Raw genomic sequence first — 26,335 nt, forward strand, 5'->3', positions numbered from 1 at the left:
TTGCTTTAAGAACAAAACGCTAAATTTTATTAAAGGAACAGTATAAATAAATTTACATCTTGCTTCCAACTTCACAATCAACATTCAAAGCAATTAAACAGTTTTATATATTCAAAATGCGGGAAAATCTACAGCAAATATCAACAAGTGGTTGTTCATATATTATTCAAAAATTCTTGCATCATTTGAAACATCGAAGTGGAATGTATTTCAAAATGGAATGCTGTAATTAAGTACACAAAACAAGAGGAATATGGAATGTGACACTGTGAAAAAAAATAAAGGGGGATCATACATAAATAAATGGATTTCTATTAAATGTGGCTCCAATCTGGCATTAAGCTAAAAAGGTTTAAAATATCTTAAAAACAATGACATGTGAAGCTGCATTTCCTGTATACAGAGCAAGTATGTGAGTATCGAGTATTCTGATTCTTAAAATCTAAAATACCGATAAAACTTAGCATGGGAACCAAATATGTCTTCAAATAAAATTCTGGTTAGTGAAGTTTCAAAGCTGGCCATCATTTAATATACAAGTAAGAATTACAAAAATTGTCAGCTAAAAAATCATGTCATATACTTTTTACAATCATCTCTTAATTCAAAAACTCGTAATGGAACAACAAAAATTAAGAACAGGGAAAATCAGCAACTTTTACAATACCACAGCTCTCTTTAGCAAGACACTGAAACTGTATTAAAATTACAAGAACATATCGAGTTTCAAAAGTGGGATCAAATCGTTAAAACAGAAAAAAAAAAAAAAAAATTCCAATCTCAAGTTGTCAGTTTATAAGTTGTTCCTTTTTTCCATATTCAAATCATACCTTGCTCATCATTTGAATTTCAATATAACCAATGAAAGTTAAATTCATTAAACTTGCATTGCATTTTGGTTTTTTTTTACTTTTACATGCATACATCTCATATATAAAGAAAAGAATAGTTTTTATATGAAAAAAAAAAAACCATGAAGATGAAATCTATAAATATAATTTCATTACTGAGCAAGAACATGATGGAGAACGCAACCAGAAAACTGGAAACGATACATAATACGCCCATCACGAGTTCATGTCTGGTTTGTTTGACATTGATTAACAAGATGTGTTTGTGAAACACAAATGCCCCCGATAATGGCCAATTCTGAAGATGGCCAAGGTCACATATCTTGGTACCAGTAGAAAGATCTTGTCAAAAGAAATGCTCTTGTACAATATTAAAGCTCTAATATTTACCATTTAGAAGTTATGACCAATGTAAAAAAAAATAATAATTAAAAATAGGTCAAATGTCAAGGTCAAAAGGTTCAATACCAACGGAAAGGTCTTGTCACAAGGAATACTCATGTGAAATATCAAAGCTCTATCACTTATTGTTCAAAAGTTATTAGCAAGGTTAAAGTTTTCAAAAAGTAGGTCAAACTCCAAGGTCAAGGGTTAAAAAATGTTGGTACCCACGAAAAGGTCTTGTCACAAGGAATACTCATGTAAAATATCAAACCTCTATCACTTACTGTTCAAAAGTTATTAGCAAGGTTAAAGTTTTCAAAAAGTAGGTCAAACTCCAAGGTCAAGGGGTCAAAAATGTTGGTACCCACGGAAAGGTCTTGTCACAAGGAATACTCATGTGAAATATCAAAGCTCTATCACTTACTGTTCAAAAGTTATTAGCAAGGTTAAAGTTTCAGACAGAATTACAGACAGGACAAAAACAGTGAAATGGAAATAGGAACAGAAAACTGCAAATAAGACGGACGGATGGACAGACATCGTTGTACCATAATACATCCCATCTAGAAACAGGCATATAAAAATTGTTAATTACATTTAGAAAAGGTGAAGGAACAGCATGTCTAAAAAATGAAGTATCACACAAAGATGTTTGTTAACTCAGTAAAAGTCTAAAAATAACATCATTACCAGAGTCAACAAACACAAAAGTTTCAACAAATCCTACAATAGTAATACCTAACACGATACTAACAAACAGGGTAAAACACTTCTAAAGTCAAAAGCACATATCAGATCAACTGAAGGAAAAAGTCAAAAAATCAGTTATATATAAAAAAAAAAAAAAAAAAAATGTAATGTCAATGTACACCAAAAAAAAGTGAAATTTTGCAAAATCGTAAATAACAATTTGAACATCCTTCCCCCAAATCTTTATTTCAAATGATGCAAATGGGGGTATCAAATGTTGGACACACTTGAATAAATAGTTCTTTCTGGGGGGGATGATACAAGGACAAGAAGTAGCACCAACAGGAAAGGCGTTGATTAGCTAATGAAATAACACGGACAACTACATGTTTCTACCATCACCAGGGCAACAATCCCATCACCATAGTAACAAAATGTCACTTTAATCTCGCTTATGAACATATTGTATTGGAAATAAGATTCTAACAAGAGGCCCAAAGGGCAACAGGCTGCTCACCTTGCTCGTACATCATATAGATTACATCTTAGTTTGGCATAATATAAACTAATACTTTTAAATTAAACTTTCAATCACTATTGTGCTCCCACCCAATCCAGAGGTCATAGCATGAGCAAGACTGACACAAGAATGCAAATCATACCATGTAAGCTTTGGAAGTTTCTTTTTTTAAAATAAAAATTGTTTTTATCCTTCATGTAGTCTAATAATGCCACAGTGCAACAAGTCATACATTGAGAACTTGCATCACATATAACAACTTGGGAATTCTCAGAAATGCAAGTAAAATGTAAACAAAATAAATATTTTTAAAAGTGCATGAGAGTATATATGAATTGCAGTGCTTCACGCAAACATACGTTTCATGAAGCGCCAAGGCAGTGAAGCATTGCAGTTCATACCCTCATGCATTCTCAAAATAAAATTCACTTCTTTATATCGATTTTACAATATGTACCCGTGTGGTTCTATGGCAGATTTTGAAGACAACTTTAACCCCGTTTAGTATCCTTACTCACTATCTAAACAATTTGAATCTTTACACAAGACGAGCATGCCTGCTTACTGATACAATGAAGGAATAAATTCTATTTCTTAAAATACACAAGGTTATGAACTGCGATGCTTCATGATGTATGCTAGCGAGAAGCATCACAGTAAAAAAAAAATGCATTTATTTCTGAAGTAAGCCCCCACTATTGCCCTTCTTCAGCCCTTGAAATTGTGTGCAATCAATGTGAGAATCAATGAATATATACAACATACAGAGATAAATGAACATGGGCAAGATAATTCAGCTTATGATAATTTTCTTCAGGAAAGTGATCTGCACTAGGAATACTTTCAATAAAAAAAAATTGCATGAATGCAAGAAGTGTCAAGTCTTCAATAAAAAAAATTACATGAATGCAAAAAGTGTCAAGTCCATGGAAATTCAAAATCATACAGATCCTGCTATAAAATATCACCAATAACAGTTTGGGTTAGTGACTACTTAAAAAAGTTTATACAGTAAAACACACTTATAACGACCATGCTTATAACAAATTCATGTTTATTGTGAAGTTATATTCATTACCCAGTGAGAGTAAAACACCCAAAATTTTATCAGATATAACAAAATTTGCTTATAATGACCTGTTTTTCGCTGGACTAGAGGTTGATTATAACTATGTTCTACTGTCTATATATATTTATAAAAAATGTGCAAATTATTGGAAATTTAGCTATCCAAGGCAAAATGTTACTATCATCAGATCAAGAAGATTAAAATACTGTGCATAGCTTTCATAACAAGAATACATTTACCATGTGACACACACACAGATGAGCATAAATCTACCATAGAAGACACATACGCAGATAATAATAATGATGTCCATAGTGTAGAACACGTACACAAAGGAGCAGCTCTTGCAATGCTGTGTTAACTGATTTTCTGGCAAGCATGAAGCGCACCATCAAGTCCAAACTTCCAGCTGCATCGCTTGTAAACCCACCACCTCTCTCAGCTGCAGCACCTCATGCATAACTACTGATGCTGTTAATAGTAATGTAGCCAGTTGTGGGGTTGACCTAGGGAGGGGGTGCAGGGAAACCTGTGCAAAGAGGATTGTGATGGAACTGAGGGTGGGTATTCATGACAGAGCTTAGACTAGGATTATACGATACATTAGAGTTAGGCAATGATACATACTGCGGACAATAATACACATTAGATGAAGTGGATGATGGGGAATTAATGACATGGTTGCTATCGACAGACATTCTGTCACCATGGGAACCAGGAACAAAGGTTGGTGCATTAGGGTTGAACTGATTATTGGGCCCCTTATCGGGTTTGTGATGTAGCGGGAAAGCCAAAATGATTGGTTCTCCCTCAACACGAGATTTCTCGGCGCTCATGGATTTTAAAAGATCCATGAATCGTTTTGGTACCTCTTTAATGGGTTTCACCAGTTTGAGATTGCCGTACATGTAGTACTTCCGGCGTGGTTTATATTGTTTAGGCTCGCCTTGTTCCTGGTTTTCCACAGCGATGCTGCCGTCACACATATCAGCAAGAGACATGTCAGAACATCGACTTTCTGTGTCGCAGCTCCGATTCTGCCGGACAGCCGATACATTTACCTCCCTTACATGGGAGCTGTCATTAGTCTTAACCACCCTTTCCCGTGCAGCAGCTGTTTCGTCAGCATCACATCCACTGTCGTTAGACATGTTGCTACTCTCGTCGTCAGAATTTGAGGTGGGGGGAGGAGACTGAGCAGACAAGGTAGATTTACCGATCTGAGGAAGTCCTCGCACTGGTTCCATGCCGCTGGTTGGCTTCCCATGGCAGTAGATGATTGGCTGGATGTTTCCTCTTGAAGCTGCTCCATTAGCTAATGCCTGCTGACTCACCATTCCATAATGCTATGCAAAAAAGGAAAATAGAATTCAGTGCAAATCCACATACGTCAATTAAATCACTGTGCTAAAGATGAAGGAAGGCCACCATGCATCACTGAGCATTACACATCTTGACCCTATGAAGCGTGACCTTGGTTTTTACTCATTTAAATATTGCCCTTGCAATGTTAAGGCAATCAGTTGGAATTCCATAATTGTTGAATAGTTTTTCTTTATAGAATTCTTAAAAGTTTTAAAATCAATCAAAATCTGATTCTGTATACTTACAGCAACTCCGATGTTGAAGAAAAATCTCAAAGTATTCATGTCTGAAATTAGCAAAAGTCAGTTATCATTTTTGCAAATTCTGAAAATGTGACTTGTTTTAACAAATACCATTTCAAACACTACGCCTGCCAATTTCTTTCAAGATTTTAAAATCAGGTGCACTTTATTTCACAAAAATATATGTAGCATTTTATATCATCATACAGACTAAATCAAAATGGCAGAACATAAAAAAAATGGATCAATTCCCCTTGCAACAGGACACATATCTTGGGAACATGCATTCCAAATTCAAGCTACATGCAGTAAGTGATAATTCTTGAACAACAAGCTTCACTCTGACCAGTCGATGACCAAGGAGTGGTCAAACTGAAATTTACACTAAACGAATGGTATCCTGATTTGACAACATATTCTACCATTTACAGGTACCTATTGACAGAATATTTTACCAATGGTATCTATCTGACAGAATGTTTTCTTACCATTTAGAGGCAGGTCCTGTCCCCTGGGTTCCTGGGAGGGTAGGATGTTGACATCCACATTTGACAGCGCAATACTGTCCATGTAGGGAACCCATATCCTGGGAACTTGAACTTGAGACACTGGCAACATCGACATCTCTGGTTGGGGGCAGGGGGGAAAGCAACTTGTGGACTGTGAAAGTAAAACATTCCTTATCAACTCCAATGCTTACGTCAAACACAATTCTGCAGAAAGGTAAAATAAACTGGAAGGGGGGTGTGTGTTTGAGAGTCCTCCCAAAGCAGATTGGGGGTCTGGGGTCCGAAAATGGATATTTTGACTTGAAGCTTTTCAGAAATGAATTCTGTTGAGGTTTTATGCTTTATAAATATGCCAATAATAGTTAAGTATTGATACCCTAACCTAGTCTTAGACAAAGGCCCATTGGTTCTTAGGAAGAACATTCTTCAAGATTTTCTCCATTTATTCCCATGTAAAACTTTGATCCCCAATTGTGACCCAACCTACCCCGGGGGCCATGGTTTGAACAAACTTGAATCTGTACTTTGTCAGGAAGCTTTTATGTAAATCTCAGCTCTTCTGACTTAGAAGAGGATTTTCCCTATATATTTCTAAGTAAAACTTTGATCCCCTATTGTGGCCCCAACTTACCCCGGGAGCCATGATTTGAACAAACTTGAATCTGCACTATGGTCAGGAAGCTTTCATGTAAATCTCAGCTCTTCTGGCTCAGTGGTTGTGGAGAAGATTTTTAAAGATTTTCCCTGTATTTCTTATGTAAAAACTTTGATCCCCTATTGTGGCCCCAACCTACCCCCGGGGGCCATGATTTGAACAAACTTGAATCTGTACTATGTCAGGAAGCTTTCATGTAAATGTCAGCTCTTCTGGCCCTGTGGTTCTTAAGAAGATGATTTTTTAATGATCCTACCCTAATTTTGCATTTTGTTATTATCTCCCCTTTGAAGGAGGCATGGTCCTTCATTTGAACAAACTTGGAAAGCCCTTCACCCAAGGATGCTTTTAGCCAAGTTTGGTTGAAATTGACCTGGTGGTTCTGGAGAAGAAGATGAAAATGTGAAAAGTCAATTTACAACAACGACGCCGACAGACAACAGACAAATTTTTATCAGAAAAGCTCAGGCTCAGGTGAGCTAAATACTGTATATTCATGAAAATAATTAAGATTTGTAAATGTTGAAATTTATTGAACCTAGAAATTTCTGGAAGTGGAATCATTATATAGAGAACAGATTTTTCCAGTCTGGAAAATGCAATTCATTTAACAAACATTATGGTGAGCATAGCTAGTGCAAAGTACTAAACTAGTAACATTGATTTATTAGATAGTGCAGTGTGTCACAATGTACCTGCAACCCATTAATAGAAATTGATGGCTAGTTTATTCAGCATTAGGTCTTTAACTCTCTGGAAACTCTATTGACCTTTCAACATTTCTATAGTCACTCCCATTTCCTGTTTCCCTGGCTCAGGCAGAGTTGTGCAACTGAGTTAGTTTGGAGACTTGTGTTCTGACTTTGTTACAATGTTGCCATGCTGTACATACATGTGCTTATTGCATAAAGTATATAAAACAACACCTGACACGTAGTTATGGAAAATTACAGGTGGCATCAAATATAGAACAATAACATATGAATAAAGAATATTTAGAAAAACAATCAAGAATATTTAAATTACTGGTCCATGTTGACCAAACCAAAAATAATCTGACTGAAGGAAACTAAGGTTGACACAAGTTCCAGTATCTTTAAATCCAATAAACATGTTACATACCTCTGTAGTTCACCCCCAATATACATGTTACATACCTCTGCAGTTTACCCCCAATAAACATGTTACATACCTCTGCAGTTTACCCCCAATATACATGTTACATACCTCTGCAGTTCACCCCCAATAAACATGTTACATACCTCTTCAGTTTACCCCCCAATAAACATGTTACATACCTCTGCAATTTACCCCCAATAAACATGTTACATACCTCTGCAGGTTTATTTGTATGAACACCACGACTGCAACTCAGAATCTGCCACTTTGGAACAAATATGCTGTTGTTCAATACTTCTTCAAAAGACAAGGTATATCACTCAACATTATTCTCCAGTACAGCGAATTACAAAAGATGGTAGAGCTTTCAAGTGCCTGCTGGATTGATCAATAGACTATTAAAACAATTTGGTCAGCAAAGTTTCACATTTGGTCTGAATTTAGGTCACAAAGTTACTCAAGCGTAGATTGCTTTTACAGGTAAATCTGAGTAGATTTCAGTGTCTTATGCAGCTGTTTCTTGTAGTTTTTGAGAGTGAACATAATTAAGATCAAAACTGATTATATTTCACTCAAAGAAAACTTTTGATTATTTTAGGTAAAGTATATATTAAGAATACAAAGATGTATTAACTCTCTCTCTCTAAAAAATTAATACTGTAGTAAATTGAACATTTTTCCGGGTTGTTTTGTGCTTACCAAAGTCATTCTTATTTTATCGCAAGTATCTTCTATTGTAATTTAAATTCTATTGTTCTGAGCCCTATAAATTCGACCGTTTACTAAAACTCAAGAGCTTTTTCTTTGTTGGTCATGAATCATGATTTGAACAAACTTGAATCTGTACTATGTTTGGAAGCTTTCATGTAAAATGACGCCATCCTATTTTTCGCATTTTTGTGATTATCTCCCCTTTGAAGGGGCCCTTCATTTGAACAAACTTAAATCCCCTTCACCCATGGACGATGTGTACCAAGTTTGGTTGAAATTGGCCAAGTGGTTCTGGAGGAGATGAAAATGTGAAAAGTTTTACTGATAGACGGACGGACAGACAGACAAACATTTACTGCTTAAATAATCTTACCACTGTTTTCTTTTACAAACAAATGATTGCAATCATTTAATTCAAGGGAAGTCAATACCTTTTAAACTAATACAAGCAATTTTGTACCAAAAAAAAAACACACCCCAAGATTAATTGCTACGAGAAGCCATGTCCCCCACTGCCACCAAAAAAAGTTGAAGCACAAAAGTCCAATAACTCCTGTGACATTTGTAGAATCAAATTTGCGGTGGAGTATGATCAACAACTTATGGTGACTAACAATCCTACAAAATCTAAACAAAATCCGTACGGCGGTCTCCGAGGAGTCCACAGTGTTCCTATACTGTAGCATGTACAAATTCAACAAAGTCCCATTACTCTTGTAAAATTTGTTGAATCAACATGGCAGTGCAATATCATCATCTACATATGGCGACTAACAATCCTACAAAATTTGAACAAAATTCGTTCAACCGTTTCGGAGGAGTTGCATCCACAAAGTCAGGTGGGACACCAGTAAATTTGGTGTCCCCTCCGCATTGTGGTGGGGTACAATATAAAATGAACATCAAACCATACAGCTATACAAATGGCAAGACTCTTCAGACTATTTTTACTAATATGTATTTTCATATAAACTTTTATATCTTATTTGTGGCCCTTCTTTGACAATGTTGGACATAGGTCAAACAAACTTTAATCTATTACACTACATGGGTTGGTTAATAAATTGCAGCCTTAGATGAAATTTCAAATTCCATATCTTATCACATTTAAAAAGATACAACATTTCAAACATAACATGCACATTTTTATTAAATTTCATCAGGAAATCCATCCTTCTAGTGTTAATTCAAATGAGGGAAAGTTATCTGTGAAAGAATCAAGTGTTCCTGATAAAGCCTCTTTAACACCCTATCCCATTTATCTCCCCTCAAAATTGTGATGACTCTACATTTCACAAACTTGATCTCATCTATTAATGATGAATACTTTGCCAATTTTGGTTGAACATTGTTCAGCAGTTCTTCAAAAGGAGGTAAAAATGTGAAAAGTAAATAACACTCCAAAAATATCAGAAAAGCTCACTCGAGCCAAAGGCTGCCGACATACTTTTTGCACTTAATTACCAGTATCTATTGATCTATTACACTATGTCGGCTAATGCATGCATAGTAATTGGACATATTGTAGCCTTGAGGTAAATTCTTAATCAGCAAATTTATACATATCAAACCTGCTGATTATGGAAGAATTTGACATTTCTCAGCATTTTTTTTTTTTAACATTTGAACAGAAAGCACTGCAAGAATAGTACCAAATGTGCAGGTTCTGCTTTACTGAATACGCACCTTGGGGAAGGGATGTTGATTGAACGACCTGGATGGGGGGTGGGGGTAGACTATGGGGCATCATTGGGGGTATTCTGTCCTGTGTGACGGTCATCTCTTGTAACTATAAATAGAACATGCTATTGTATTCATCACACTTGTATACAAACACTTACTATATCTAAATCTAACATCCAACTTACCATGAATAAATGACTTTATATTCATCTTAAAACTTTAAGAAATCAATGCAAGTCTGAATTAATTTCCTTTTCCTGAATTTAATTTTGCCATATTAAAGTTCTATCTATAATAATTCCTTTAAGTCCTTACTCTCTTTCTCCTCTGCTGTTTCAGAAACCACTCTGCAAGAAAATGACAAAAAATGAATTTGCCAAAATCATAATAATTATTATTTGCCGATGGTTATAGACCAGATGCACAGTAACCATGAAGTTGTTGGGATCACATGCTTATTGTGAAGTGATAATCAATTTCTCTATCAAAGGAAAATAAAACTTCACTAGATATAACAGTTTGCATGGTTGAAATGAATTGTTTTTTTAATGGCTCCAGTGATTCACTATAACCGTGATTTACGTATAGGATAATAAAAAATTAGGACCCCCCTCCTCAATTCAAGGAAAAATTTCAGGTAAATATATTAATCAAAATTTAGAATTCCACATTAATTCATTTATCTGTTATTCATAATAAATGTTCTGGTGGCAAACTTTAAAATATTACAAGTACGTACAAGGCTGTAAACGTTACCATGGTTTTGTCCCAAAAGAATTGAATTCTTAAAAAATAATACCGAGGGTTTGTTCTAAATTTTTATCTAAATTTCATTAATTGCAATGGAATAATGAAAATCTGACATAGTATATATTTCCACATATTTGAATTGACATCAAAAGACAGAATAAAATAGAATTGTCTTAATGATATGCATATTTTACTTACCTGATCGTCCCGAGGCTTTTGCAGGACGCAACCTATCTTGACTGACTTCTAGTCTGAAAACAATGATCATCCAATCTGTAGACGATGCACATCTTGTATTCAAACAAAGGAGGGCTCTTTACCGTCTCCTAAATCAATGCCTACCAACCCTTAACATCAATAGTTCTCTTCATCTCCATCGTAAATCTCACCACAGAATACAGTCTTATAAATATTATAACGGACTCAATCTTATCACATTGTACCACATATTAATCAGCATTGATTGGGGACAACTGGTTAAGAGAACCTAATGAAAATATTATGTAATTTTCAACCTTATCTGGGTGACACACTAAGTCACAGATTGACTCAAGCACCAATATCTTACTAAATAATATTCAAAGAAGAAACCTTGCAGAAAAAATTCTTAATATGAATAAATCATACACAGGTATATTGAATAAGCATATTTCAATCAAATATACAGATATATTAACAAATTGGAGAATTCCCTCATAAAATGGCATTGTATCACTTATCAGTGACTGATGCACTTCTAGAGATGCCACCATTACACCAAATTTGTTGGAGGATGACAACCCAAAAACTTTCATCCATTTCTGGTGATTTTCACATAATTAACCAAATTGAGACTTCCTTGTATACAAATTTACAAAATTTCACACCACCCTTTATCACAAACTATAATCAGATAAAGCTCGGAATTTGCTGCTTCACTACACTCCTCCCCCTCACCTGTCCTAGCACCGTAGTACTACCCTCCTCCCCTCACCTGTCCCAACACCGTAGTACTACACTCCTCCCCTCACCTGTCTTAACACCGTAGTACTACACTCCTCCCCTCACCTGTCCTAACACCGTAGTACTACACTCCTCCCCTCAGCCATCCACACCTAACACCGTAGTACTACACTCCTCCCCTCACCTGTCCTAACACCGTAGTACTACACGCCTCCCCTCAGCCATCCAGACCTAACACCGTAGTACTACAGTCGCGAGGAAAATAATGAAAGCACCTACTTTTGTCCGATTTCCTCAATATACACAACAGCGGGATCACTTGCTCCGGGTCCTATCTGCTGTATGTGTCCATGATACAGGGGGCCTTCTGATGACAACACCTATAATCACAAAACATTAAATCAATTCATCTTCCCACTCAACAGATCCCTTTATTGATGAAACCACCAGCTGAAGACCCACATCTTCATAGGGTTTCTCGGCATTTTATTGTATTTATTTGTTCATCATGACAAACATATCAGAGGTCAAATTTACATTATACTGAATACACACGGTGTACGCATTATCAGAGAACATTGCAATCACTCCAAATGAAAAACGGGCCACAAATTGAAAATTCATTTCATTATCATAGCTTCATTGTCCTGTCCCATTACCTTTCTGTAATGTCAAAATTCTTTCTTTTCTTTTTTTTAAAATCATATTGTTCATAACTTTGCTCTATCAAATTGAAGGCTTGACAGTGATTAGAAAATATGGTACACAATTTACAGTCATCATCAGGGAAATTCACAGACGCTATGAAATCAAAAGTGAAAAGACAAAGTTTGTAATCATCATCATCTTTTATATTCACAACCAAATTAGAAAAGAATTAAAGCATTTGACAATTAATAACTAAACAGTTTACAGCCCAATTCTAATGAAGATACTGGATTTAAAGCCCGATTTTAATGAAGAGAATTAGATTTACAGCCCGATTTTAATGAAGAGAATTAGATTTACAGCCAGATTTTAATGAAGAGAATTAGATTTACAGTATAAGAACATAACTCAAAAACATATAAGAACAGAGATATTATCTACTATATTGTTATCAATAGTTAAACACAAACAAGATTGAAAAGAAAATCTACTCCGAATTAAAAACCCCATCAATGGGATTTTCTCTTTAAATACCTCAATAAAATATAATGGCAGTTTTATCTCGTTATCTAGAATTGATACACACACAGTTACTACACTTTTTTGTAACTACTGAGTCATTATATACACAGAAAGCTATTCTCCTTACCTGATATAGTCACTTACTAAGCAGAAAAGCTTTTCCTAATTCACAACACAACTTTCATTTTCCTCGACATCTTTTTCGTTTATCAGCTAGGGCTTTTTTTTTTTTAAGGTAAAGAAGTCGGTTTGAATGCATTAAAATCTGATTATTCATCACCAGAAACCCATGATATATACATTGATGTGAAGTGGTGGGATGATTGCATAGAGATAAGAGAATGCAAGCTCAACGTCAGGTTCTCGAGAGTCGTGTCAAATCACCATGACAGATTCGCCTCAATCACCAGCATTCAATTGAAGATTAATGTACCCGAAAAAAAAGAAAAACACCCAAGGACTTCTCCATGAATAGAAGATGGGTGGAGTTCCTAACATGATTTGGAAATCGGTATAAGTAGTCAACATTAACATTAAGAAAAGTCTATTCATCGGCAAAGAAGATTCATGAAGTCTACTTATATCGCATTATAATGAGATATTTTCAACAGTACAGATGACACAAGAATTCTACTTAATTATACCAAGGTAATTTCATCAGCACAGATTCATGAATTCTACTCATATCGAATGATAAGGAGATATCCTCAACAGAACAGAGAATTTATTAATTTTCGTCAAGTTACTGCAATTCTAAATGTGAAATCATCCTGATGCCATCCGAGATACAATTCTCTCATATCTACGTGTGTAATATACAGATATCTCAAGGACGGACCAATCCAGCTGAAATGCAAACTGAACTTGTATTCCTCCGAGAGGAAGCCTTTGACTGAATATCAGGGCAATATTTGCATGTATACGAAAAATAGGTCAAGGTTGAACCAATCCAGCTGAAATGCAAACCAAACTTGCATTCCTTTTAAAGGAAGCTTATGTGTAAATTTCTGGGCAATATCTGTAACAAAAAAAAGTCTTAAAAACTGTTAAGACCTACTTATAGCCTTAAAATAAGTCAAGGTAAACCAATCCAGCTGAAATGCAAACTCACTCTATATTCCTTGAGGGAGAAATTGTGACCAAATTTCAATGTCGTACATGCATCTGTTATGGAAAAAAGTCTGGAAAACATGACCCCGGATGGACAGCCAACCATGAAAGACGCACGTACAGTCCCATAACATAATATGCCCATTTAATGACAGGCGCATAATAAAAAGGCACAGGTCTAGTCAAAGCTTGATATGTATTTCTCATGCAAGTTTTAAAATTAGATCATTTACACTCAATTTTGTTAGAAATCACTATGTGCTCTTTTGTATGACAGTATAGGAGGGCTCAGGTGATCAGAATCTTCACGAACTAGTTGAATAGCCAACATTATACAAATCAAAGAAGGGCTCCAAGCCTTGATGCACTTGTGCCATCGATCTGCCCGTAACCAAAACATACGACCCAAGGCATAACGCGACATGCTCCACAGCAGTACCAAGATCTTCCCGGGTCCAACGTTTCTCTTCCCGCAGCTATCTTTCTATACTGGAAATAGCCAGAAGTCACAAATAGCCCTATTTGGACTGTAAGGAAGGTGGGTTGGGATTTCAGCTATCGTTCTATACTGGAAATAGCCAGAAGTCACAAATAGCCCATCTAGAGTGTAAGGAGGGTGGGTTGGGATTTCTATGCCCAGTGTTTCCATGTAGTCCTTCACAACCCCAACCTTATGGCTAGGTGTTGTCCTGCTGCAGAACGAATCCAGTTGCGATCAAATCTGGGCGCTTTCTCTTAGCGGCCCTCATAAAATTAATAACATGTGCATAGTAGCTTCAAGTAACTGAAGTTTGAAGGGGGACCATGTGATTAAAAATAATCTTCTTGTTGTCACGCAAAACAATGGACCCACATGGTCTTTCCTACAAACTTCACTACACATGCTCTTAATGGAGTTGGAGAGGATGCATGCTTCCAAATTAAGCATTGTTTTTTGATCATATAAATGAAACCATGTTTCATTACATCTTACAATTCTATTCAAGACTGGCAAACATTTACCTGCATGCTCAATCGCTCCAGCAGAAGAAGAAGAGCAACCCACCTTACAGAAACGTGCCATATTCCAGGCTTACTGGTCAAAATCTCCTGAACAGTTTCACAAGACATGTTAAGATCATTAGCTATTTCTCCAGTCGTGACTCGTCCAGCTTTCTTTACAAACTATACAACCTGCGATACATTCCTTTCCATACTAATGTTCACTGGGCACCCAGAACGAACATCATCTTGAACAGTCTCCCTTACCTCACTAAAATGCTTCATCCATTTACTTTCTGCACTTTCGAGCAAGTCCGTTATTGCCATAAACTTTATGTAGATCATTGTATATTTCCATTTACATTATGTAAAACTTTACATCTGCATCATCCATTTTTGTCATAGTCATCTATTAATTGACATCATTTTTACATTGTTTAAAAAAATCAAATGTTGAAATAATTATTTTTGTATTTTAAACCAGTTTTTTGTATTTTTATCATGATGTTTAATGAATATGCATGATTTTCTGAGGTCGACATAATACTTCTGTTTATGTATGTCTGCCAGTATTTAGAACACACGGGGGTGGAGCTACCTTAAAACTGCTCTTTGACTTTTAATGAGTGGCTAGATTCTTACAACAAAGTACAATGCAAGTGAGTTATAACAACCTTAACAAAATAAATAATGTGAGCTAAAACAGAACTAGAATCTTATCGATTGCGATGTAATCTTTAAGTGTACTCTCAGCTGGTTCAGATCAAATATCAATGATGATGCAGACTGATGAAACAAGAGGTACTGTGAGCAATGCTCACTAAGAATACCCCCCGCTTACCCCAATCTCCCAAAGGGTGTTGGTAATAGGTAAAACTTCAGTATTATGATCCAAAAGGTATCTAGCAACACAGCATCTCCATGCGATGAATAAAGCCGTTAAAGAATTTAAATGGAAACCATATTGCTACTTTGATGTCCAGTGCGCGCGACCTTTGACCCCAAAATCGATAGGGAACATCTTCATCCCATGGGTAGTCCACATGTATGATATGGTGACTGTAGGTGGAAAGGATAACGCTTTAGAGCCCAGAAACCATATTGCTACTTCGATGTCCAGTGCGCTTGACCTTTGACCTCAAAATCGATAGGGAACATCTTCATCCCATGGGTAGTCCATATGTATGATATGGTGACGGTAAGTGGAAAGGATAATGCTTTAGAGCCCAGAAACCATTGCGTCTACAGACGGACGGACGGATAACCCGATTCCAGTATACCCCCCCCCCCCCCCCAACTTGTTGCGGGGTGGGTTTTTTTTTTTATATAAAAATTCTCATCTGTCCAGAAATACAAGTGAGGCTGCATATCACCAAATTCATAAATCACATCCCATCACAAAAATTACAAAATATCCTTTTTCTAATGGGATGACAGTAATAAATTCTGTTACATAAAAGAATCCACAAACTATCAGACATTTTATCAACTGCACGAAGCTCGAAGAACCCATTTCAATATCACAACATCACAAGTACAACTCATTCGTCAATGAATTCACTTGAAATCGTCTGTAATATTGGTGTATTTGGCTAATTTATTATTATTTATAAATGCTTGTATTTGTTAACACTGGCAACATATCACTCACTCGAATTTCTGTTGAATAACCTTTCATTATATGTGCACATGGTACACAAACACCCGATGCTAATTCATTCATCCCTTTCCTGAACTGAAGACTCGGATGTGGATCGGGTGTAGAGATTGCATTGAATCGAATACCCAATGTGGATAAGGTTAAAAGGCTAAGAACCGAATCCCTGGATAATGTGTTCGATTTCAAAGATTAATTTTCACCAACAGATTCAGTTTTCATTAAAATCTTCCTCACTCTATTATAAACATGCAAGTGCAAATGGAGTGTTCAAATATCTTAGCTATGATTGATATTTGTGCTGCATTTGTTTTAACCCCAAAAGCTCAAGTTTCATATCGTAAAGAACAGTGTGACGTCATGGTTACATTTTAGTACACATAGCAACAGACTCGGATGGTGTCAATTTACATACAAGATTTATTTGCCGTTACGGAAATAACCAAGTAGTTATGATTGATCCGACTCGTCATCTTCCACTACTAGGTTTTTTTTTACACAATTTATTAATTTACAACATCGTATCCAGTGAAATGGCCTTCGATAGACCTAAATCAAATAAATGTTGGCTTGGCATTGCTAACCCACACCTGAAACTAGCAGCCAGGGTTGGTAGGTAGGGAAATTTCTTTTTATTTCAAACAAAAATGACTGACCCTCAACAAAAAAACTTTCAGGTAAAAAAAAACACATGAAGGAACGCCTTTAAATTTCTTACCTGACACTTATCACCAGCAGAAAACGTCACAGATTTGTATCGCTCCCTGTGAATGGCTTCTACAAATATAAAAAAAATCACATTGATTAGAGACATTTCTCTAGGAATTGGTAAGCAAACTTGAAAATCACCAGTCACATCTTGGACTTACTCTCTCCTGCAGTTCTTAGTACTTTCATAATTTTCGGGAGAATTTCTCAGTGAATTCTCACATTACTTTTAACATTAGGTTGAAAGTTTTTTTTGGAAACGAAAACCTATCAATTCATATATTAGCAAGTATTAAGCAAAACAAATCAGTTAATCTAAAGTTAATCTGTTTAATTCATTTTCTGTTAAAATAACAACTGAGCAGACATTGAGGAGAATTTCCTTTAAACCCAAGGCATTAAGTGACACCATCAACTGAGTGGTCAATATTGTCAGAGCAAACAATCCACCAGGCTGACAATGGAGTCACACATCTAGAAAATCATTAGGAATAATCATGTTTACAATGTTTAATTTACTATCTTGACTTCCTTAGAATGAAGACACTTGGAAAATCACAAAAATGTCAAATGGTGCCGTGTAGTTGCTGCTTTTTCAGGTTATTAAAGAGTTCAACCTCTGTCCTTAACTGAACAAAAGTCCCAACTGAAACATAGAATTTAAGTCTTTCTACTGCTTCAAAACTCTGGGGGGTTTTAATCGACAATTTGATTATTACATGGATTGCACAGACCTTGACGAAGAGGTAAGAAACTTTGAGGAACATATTCAGCTCAAACTTTTTCTTAACCACTAAATTAGTGGATTATTATGCAATCCTTACAACTTATGCTTTTGTAAATACAACAAAATCATCCCTTTCAATGAATACTTTTACTTCCAAGCACATAATAAAATTCAAACACTTTTCCATAACTTGTTTGATTAATTGCAAATTTAAGCATTTTTCAGACATGCTTAATATTGAAGCACTTTTCAAGTCTGTGTGAACCAATGCGTCTTCAAAATGTCTGTCACTTGGATTTTTTTTTTTTATCATTTTAAAAATGATCCTGTCACAGTGCCTTTAATCACAACAAAATGTGAATGTTTGAAACAAATTTTTTTATTATAAGGTCAAATTAAATTCACTCATGTCACATAGACACATTACCTCTTTTCTCTTCCTCCCAAATGTCAAGTTCTGTGTTTCTATAAATTACTGGATCTAAGGCTTTGGCGATTCTATATGGAACAGGAGGGCTTACTCGTCGACCAGTGAACTTTTCATTCTGAAAAATTTCATAGAATTAAAAACGGTATGTCAAATTTATAAAAAAAGGAAACACCTTTCCAATTCATACAAATTCACAATCTAATTTTCCTTATTGAGCAGAAAAATGACAAAATTCGGACATACTTCGCCAATTGCCTACAGCTACTCGAGTGTACATTAATAAACACACTAATTGAGGAGCCGGGATTCCTCCTGCATCCCAAAGGTAATCCTGGGAAAAGGGACATTTGTAAAAGCTCAGTATGGTACTGAACGGGTATCTTAACATCACGTCTGATCGATGAAGCATGTGTCTAAATATACATCTATTTAGCAGAGACTACCTAAGGGCCCCAGCTGCTCAATCTAGTATAAAAGTAAATTACCTCTCACTTAACAAAACGATTTGATTCATTAAGCATCACCTCCAAAAAATCATTTCAATACAAGTTTCTGTTAATTCCAGTTTCTGAAAGCCCATGCCTTGTATTCTGAGTGGCTACAAAATTAACAGGTTACATTCAAAGACTTTCCTTTTTTTCAATATCCTTACAAAGGGGCTAGACACACAAACAAGTTACCATATGGCACATACAGTGGAATCCCATTATACATAATAACCTCCAAGAACCATTCAATTCAAGGGAGATCTCTCAATTTGAGGGAAATTTCCACAAAAAACTTTCTCAACACCCCCCCCCAACACACCCCCCCCCCCCCCCCCCCCCCCCCCCCCCCCGAGAAAAATATGCACCACCACTAGAGTACACGATACATCCTTCTTGAACTAAATGTATATGATATGCATATCTGATTGCATGCTTAAGTCACAAGCTGTGATGCTGTCAATTGCAATTCCAAAACGAGACCACAGTGACCTACTTTTGGATTACAAAACACCTGCTCCCCAAGACCTAGTTTGATGATCCTCAAAGCCTCACAGTGCTCAAGACACGATATGGACACCATTTGTAAATGTATATAGCCATTAAATTCCAAAACTAGACCAGTGTCTTACTCCCCGGCTGAATCAACTGACCAAGTCGTAAGCCTCACAGGTTGCAAGATATCATCCAGACAAGATTTGAGTATGTATAGCCATACAATTCCAGAACGAGGCTGCCGTGAACTAATTTTGGGTTATAACACACACACACACACCCTAATTAACATGCATCAGCTGTCTCAATTTCATAGTCCTACACCTCATGGTGGGAAAGATGTAACCCAGACACGAGAAACCAAACAGACAGATGGGCAAGCCTACACCATAACAAATCATTTGCTTACACACGTGAACTTGATTTTTTACCTTTTGTTGAACCTTGAACTAAAAGTATGTCATAATCTCCATGCAATCACTCATAGTGATTCAGTAACCTTTCCGAGTCAAATATCAATAGCTTTGGTACTTTAACTTCATAGAAAATCATGACTCAAACATAAAGGAAGACAAACAAAACATTTGTATTTCATAACCAATACTCACCAGATTCGTAGAGGAAGCACAAATCCAAGTGTGAAGGCTAACGACAATTAAAAAGAAGATAACTAATGTTCAAAATCTTGTGCAAATTCAGAATTTGGGCAATCAAATATTAACTTTACAATGAAAGGTCTTCCTACTAGACAACATCAACAGATCTGCATATCAATTGAAAGTTGTCCAACTATACTTGCAACAGAACACATCTGTTATAAAGTCCTCTTCATCATGAAATCAAATGCACAAGAAAATATCTTGTGTGTATCGCGTTAGGATGTGTGTGACAATTTGACTAACTTTCTAATTCTGCTTATGAATGTGTCTTTCAACAGGTCAGATAAACAATGTAATAACTTCAACCGACACACGATGTAATTACTTCTACAGACACATGATGTAATTAGTTCAACAGACACACGATGTAATTACTTCTACAGATAAACAATATAATTACTTCTACAGATACACGATGTAATTACTTCTACAGATAAACTATGTAATTACTTCAACAGACAAACGATGTAATTACTTCTACAGATAAACTATGTAATTACTTCTACAGATAAACTATGTAATTACTTCAACAGACACACGATGTAATTACTTCTACAGATAAACAATATAATTACTTCTACAGATAAACTATGTAATTACTTCTACAGATAAACTATGCAATTACTTCAACAGATAAATGATGTAATTACTTCAACAGATAAACTATGTAATTACTTCAACAGATAAACTATGTAATTACTTCTACAGATAAACTATGTAATTACTTCAACAGATAAATGATGTAATTACTTCAACAGATACACGATGTAATTACTTCTAATGATAAACAATATAATTACTTCTACAGATACATGATTCAATTACTTAAACAGACACACGATGTAATTACTTCTACAGATAAACAATATAATTACTTCTACAGACACACGATGTAATTACTTCTACAGACACACGATGTAATTACTTCTACAGATAAACTATGTAATTACTTCAACAGATACACGATGTAATTACTTCAACAGATACACGATGTAATTACTTCTACAGACACACAATGTAATTACTTCAACAGACACACGATGTAATTACTTCTACAGATACATTATGTAATTACTTCTACAGATACACGATGTAATTACTTCTACAGACACACAATGTAATTACTTCTACAGACACACAATGTAATTCCTTCAACAGACACACGATGTAATTACTTCTACAGATAAACAATATAATTACTTCTACAGATAAACTATGTAATTACTTCAACAGACACACGATGTAATTACTTCAACAGATACACGATGTAATTACTTCTACAGATAAACTATGTAATTACTTCAACAGATAAATGATGTAATTACTTCTACAGATACACGATGTAATTACTTCAACAAATACACGATGTAATATTACTTCAACAGATACACGATGTAATTACTTCTACAGATACACGATGTTATTACTTCAACAAATAACGATGTAATTAATTCAACAGACACACGATGTTATTACTTCAACAGACACACGATGTAATTACTTCTACAGATAAACGATGTAATTACTTTTACAGATAAACTATGTGATTACTTCTTCAGATACACGATGTAATTACTTCTACAGATAAATGATGTACAGGGCTTTCAAAAGTAGCCGGTAGCCGGCGGATTTCCGCCGCCTATAGTAACATTAGGTGCCGGCTACTTTAGTGACAAAATGTATGTCTAATGAAAAAAACTTTTATAAAACTTTAAACATCTTCCAAACTTTAGTAGACTCACAAATCGCGGCCGTTAGGATATAAAAACGTGTTTACTTGCGCTAAATTTAGTTCAGGTAAATACCGGCACCTGATTGGTCGTCTGTTGGTGTAGAAAATAATACGTCAATTGCAATAGTCGGAAAGCCTCGGATTTACCCAATTCGTGACAACACAGACGAGAAGTTCCGAAAGATAACAAGTCCTGAACGTAAAAATCAATGATGTTGACGGAATGAAGAGAACAAATACCCTGTTCAGTTTCGGCTTTAAAAAGGCCAGAAGTAAAAGTGACACAAGTATAATATCAATCAACAATTTTAAAGCGAAAACAGAATTTAATCAGGAAAGATTTCAGACTTGCTATTCTTTTTAATTTGCAAATGCCCACGTGGTATTAAATAAAAACGAAAGTAGAATTTTTCAGCACAAATTCGCTATGTTACCAACAAATCTGTAGCTGTTAACTTGAATTTGTGGAAAAATAAACTTATAGGTCATTTAAATGTTACTTATTAATTTGTAATAAAGATTGTTTGGGTTTTATTTAAATAATATTGGGGTGAGCAAAAGTAAAAGGTCCCAATGGGTTTCATGTCAGTCTTGGAGAAAAATATTACTCCCAGTGTCAGTTAACAGACTTTAAGGGACCAAATGAAAATAGAAATATAGAGTTGTGTTAATGGTGAAGAATATTCTTAAAATATTGGGAGTGTAACTCTTATTTGCAATTCAAAAAAAAAATGATTAAATACATGTAAACTTTTTTATAACATACAATGTATCCGTTAAAAAAGGAAACGAAAGCTGACAATACAGGTAATTAGAACAACTATAAATATAATATATATTGATGCTTTATTATATAAAACTGGTGTTGGTTGTGATCTATATTCTTCTTACATTTTACTTTAATCTGCTTACTCTTGGGTGGCAGAGATTCAAGCAAAGACACTTAAAAACTAGTACTTATTGTAACGGGGACCGTTACAGATGTTCCCCAAACATTCCCCCATTTAGTAAGTGGTGACATTTATTTCAGTACAAGTTGTTTTGACCATTGCAAACTGTGTAGCATGTAAATATATAACTATCTTATAACGTTCAGTCCATTTCATACTAGTTCAATTCAGTTATAAAGATTTGAGAGTTTTGTGCACGTGCATGTAAATAATTCGACCATCTCGATACATTAGAAGTCTTGCCATATGAGTACAACAGAAGTTTCACAGCTGTTCAATGAAAAACGAGAAATTAACGGCAACTCAAAACTACAAAGACCGAAATCAATGCACGTGCATACACGTGCGCGTGAGTACCACACAGCAATTTTGTTGATGCTATTCAATAGACATTTGAACAATATACTTACTACATGAATTTGGTATCGATTGCTTCACTCATAAGAAAGTTATTGGGATTTCAAAATCGTCCAATCAGAATTAAGCGCACGTGCAAGCGCGTGCAGGGAAGTGATTTTGAGACTACTAAGAAATCGAGAGGCCCAAAACATACCTGGAACCTAATTTTCAAACCTATTCATTGCAATCTCAAAATGTTATAGACCAAAACTTGAATTTAGACGTCAAAAATTACAATGCACGCGCATTCACGCGCATGCAATTTTGATAATGGAAAATTTGTTGACACCATTTCATAGACATTCATATCATAGATCCTCAGGGTAAATTTGAATTCATTTCAGTTTTTAATTCAATAGTTATGACCATTTTAGTACCCGAAAAATGAAAGAAAAGCTATGCACGTGCATACACGGGCACGTGAGAATGACTCAGCATCAATGTTGATGTCATTCAATAGACATTTGATAGATATACATACAGTATAAATTTCATATTGTTTCCATCATTTATAAGAAAGTTATGGCGATTTGAAAATCGTCCAATCAGAATTTAGCACACGTGCATGCACGTGCCGGATGGTAATTATGACTGTACACTTTTGTTAGGAATATCAAAATACATATACAATACAAGTTTGAAATGATCTTGACAAAAAACAAAAAAGTTAGGGTCATGGAAAGAATTGAACCTTCAAAAGACAATGCACGTGCGTACGCATGCGCGTTTCCAATTTTTATTACATCGATCTGTAGATAATTGACATGTCTACCTATTCTGTAAATATCATTAAATTTTCTTAATTGGCATGAATGTTATAAACGGTTTTGTATTATCCAATCAAATTGAAGCACACGTGCATGCGCGTGCAGAATTGAAATTTTGACGATGCCAAACAGTTAAGGGTCCCAAGTTATACCTACGATATAAATAGCAAACGATTTCATTGAAAAATAAAAAAGTTAGACTCATTCCAAAGTTTGTAAACAAAAAATCCAATGCACGTGCATGCACATGCATGCATTTTCAGACAAAATGACGTTCGTTCCGCACATCTACATATGCTATACTATCATCCTAAAAAGGTTTCATATTGATCCCTTGAGTAGTTTCTGAGAACACTCGTGGACAAAAAAGTCCCAAGAAGAAAGAAAGAAAAATAATAATAACTAGTACTGATTGTAACGGGGACCGTTACAGATGTTCGCCAAACATTCCCCCATTTAGCAAGTGGTGTCATTTATTTCAGTACAAGTGGTTTTGACCTTTGCAAACTGTGAAACATGTGAATATATAACTATCTTATAACGTTCAGTCCATTTCATGCTAATACAAATCAGTTGTAAAAATCTGAGAGTTTTGTGCACGTGCACGTACGTGCATGCACCTGCATATACATAATTCGACCATCTCGATACATTAGAAGTCTTACTATATGAGTACAAGAGAAGTTTCACAACTGTTCAATGAAAAACGAGAAACTAACGGCAACTCAAAACTAGAAAGACCGAAATCAATACACGTGCGCGTGAGTACCACACAGCAATTTTGTTGATGCTAATCAATAGAGATTTCAACAATATACTTACTATATGAATTTGGTATCGATTGCTTCACTCATAAGAAAGTTATTGGCATTTCAAAATTGTCCAATCAGAATTAAGCGCACGTGCATGCGCGTGCAGGAAAGTGATTTTGACCCTAACAATAAATAGAAAGGTACCAAAGATACCTGAAACCTATATTTCAAACCTATTCATTGCAATCTAAAAATGTTATAGACCAATACATAAATTTAGACGTCAAAAATTGCAATGCATGCGCATTCACGCGCACGCGATTTTGATTATGGAAAATTTGTTGACACCATTTCATAGACATTCATATCATAGATCCTCAGGGTAAATTTGAATTCATTTCAGTTTTTAATTCAATAGTTATGACCATTTTAGTACCCGAAAAATGAAAGAAAAGATATGTACGTGCATACACGCGCACGTGAGTATGACTCAACATCAATGTTGATGTCATTCAATAGACATTTGATAGATATACTTACAGTATAAATTTCATATTGTTTCCATCATTTATAAGAAAGTTATGGCGATTTGAAAATCGTCCAATCACAATTTATCACACGTGCATGCACGTGCCGGATGGTAATTATGACTATACTCTTTTGTTAAGAATATCAAGATACATATACAATACAAGTTTGAAAAGATTTTGACAAAAAACAAAAAAGTTAGGGTCATTGAAAGAATTGAACTTTCAAAAGACAATGCACGTGCGTGCGCATGCGCGTTTGCAATTTTTATTACATCGGTCTGTAGATATTTTGCATGTCTACGTATCCTGTAAATATCATTAAATTTCCTTAATTGGTATGAATGTTATAAACGGTTTTGTATTATCCAATCAAATTGAAGCACACGTGCATGCGCGTGCAGAATTGAAATTTTGACGATGCCAAACAGTTAATGGTCTCAAATTATACCTGCAATATAAATATCAAACGATTTCATTGAAAAATAAAAAAGTTAGACGCATTCCAAAATTTGTAAACAAAAAATCCAATGCACATGCATGCATTTTCAGACAAAATGACGTTCGTTCCGCACATCTACAAAGAGTATTCTATCATCCTAAAAAGGTTTCGTCTTGATCCCTTCAGTAGTTTCTGAGAACACTCGTGGACAAAAAAGGGTGACAAGAATAAAGAAAGAATAATAATAATAATAATAATAATAACTAGTACTTATTGTAACGGGGACCGTTACACATGTTCCCCAAACATTCCCCCATTTAGCAAGTGGTGTCATTTATTTCAGTACAAGTGGTTTTGACCATTGCAAACTGTGAAACATGTGAATATATAACTATCTTATAACGTTCAGTCCATTTCATACTAGTTCAAATCAGTTATAAAGATCTGAGAGTTTTGTGCACGTGCACGTACGTGCATGCACGTGAATATGAATAATTCGACCATCTCGATACATTAGAAGTCTTACTATATGATTACAAGAGAAGTTTTACAACTGTTCAATGAAAAACGAGAAAATAACGGCAACTCAAAACTACAAAGACCAAAATCAATGCACGTGCATACACATGCGTGTAAGTACCACACAGCAATTTTGTTGATACTATTCAATAGACATTTGAACAATATACTTACTATATGAATTTGGTATCGATTGCTTCACTCATAAGAGAGTTTTTGGGATTTCAAAATCGTCCAATCAGAATTAAGCGCACGTGCATGCACGTGCAGGGAAGTGATTTTGAGACTATTAGTAAATTGAGAGGCCCAAAACATACCTACAACCTAATTTTCAA

At 35.3% G+C, this 26,335-nt stretch overlaps 1 protein-coding gene across 1 annotated transcript in view; it reads right to left on the bottom strand.

The window, feature by feature from the left end:
- LOC125680480 (uncharacterized) overlaps nucleotides 1–26,335 on the bottom strand; it is a 53,996-nt gene continuing 27,661 nt past the window's right edge. Inside the window, exons 8-17 of the mRNA XM_056156541.1 lie at nucleotides 18,271–18,388; nucleotides 17,127–17,185; nucleotides 11,770–11,870; nucleotides 10,747–10,799; nucleotides 10,114–10,145; nucleotides 9,802–9,904; nucleotides 7,619–7,701; nucleotides 5,610–5,781; nucleotides 5,125–5,165; nucleotides 1–4,860 (exon numbers count right to left, since the gene is read on the bottom strand). Of these exons, the coding sequence (XP_056012516.1) occupies nucleotides 4,021–4,860; nucleotides 5,125–5,165; nucleotides 5,610–5,781; nucleotides 7,619–7,701; nucleotides 9,802–9,904; nucleotides 10,114–10,145; nucleotides 10,747–10,799; nucleotides 11,770–11,870; nucleotides 17,127–17,185; nucleotides 18,271–18,388 (1,602 nt within the window). The 3' untranslated portion in view covers nucleotides 1–4,020. The remainder of the gene's footprint in view (nucleotides 4,861–5,124; nucleotides 5,166–5,609; nucleotides 5,782–7,618; nucleotides 7,702–9,801; nucleotides 9,905–10,113; nucleotides 10,146–10,746; nucleotides 10,800–11,769; nucleotides 11,871–17,126; nucleotides 17,186–18,270; nucleotides 18,389–26,335) is intronic.

Source organism: Ostrea edulis, chromosome 2 (genome assembly GCF_947568905.1).
Source record: "Ostrea edulis chromosome 2, xbOstEdul1.1, whole genome shotgun sequence".
NCBI lineage: Eukaryota > Metazoa > Mollusca > Bivalvia > Ostreida > Ostreidae > Ostrea > Ostrea edulis.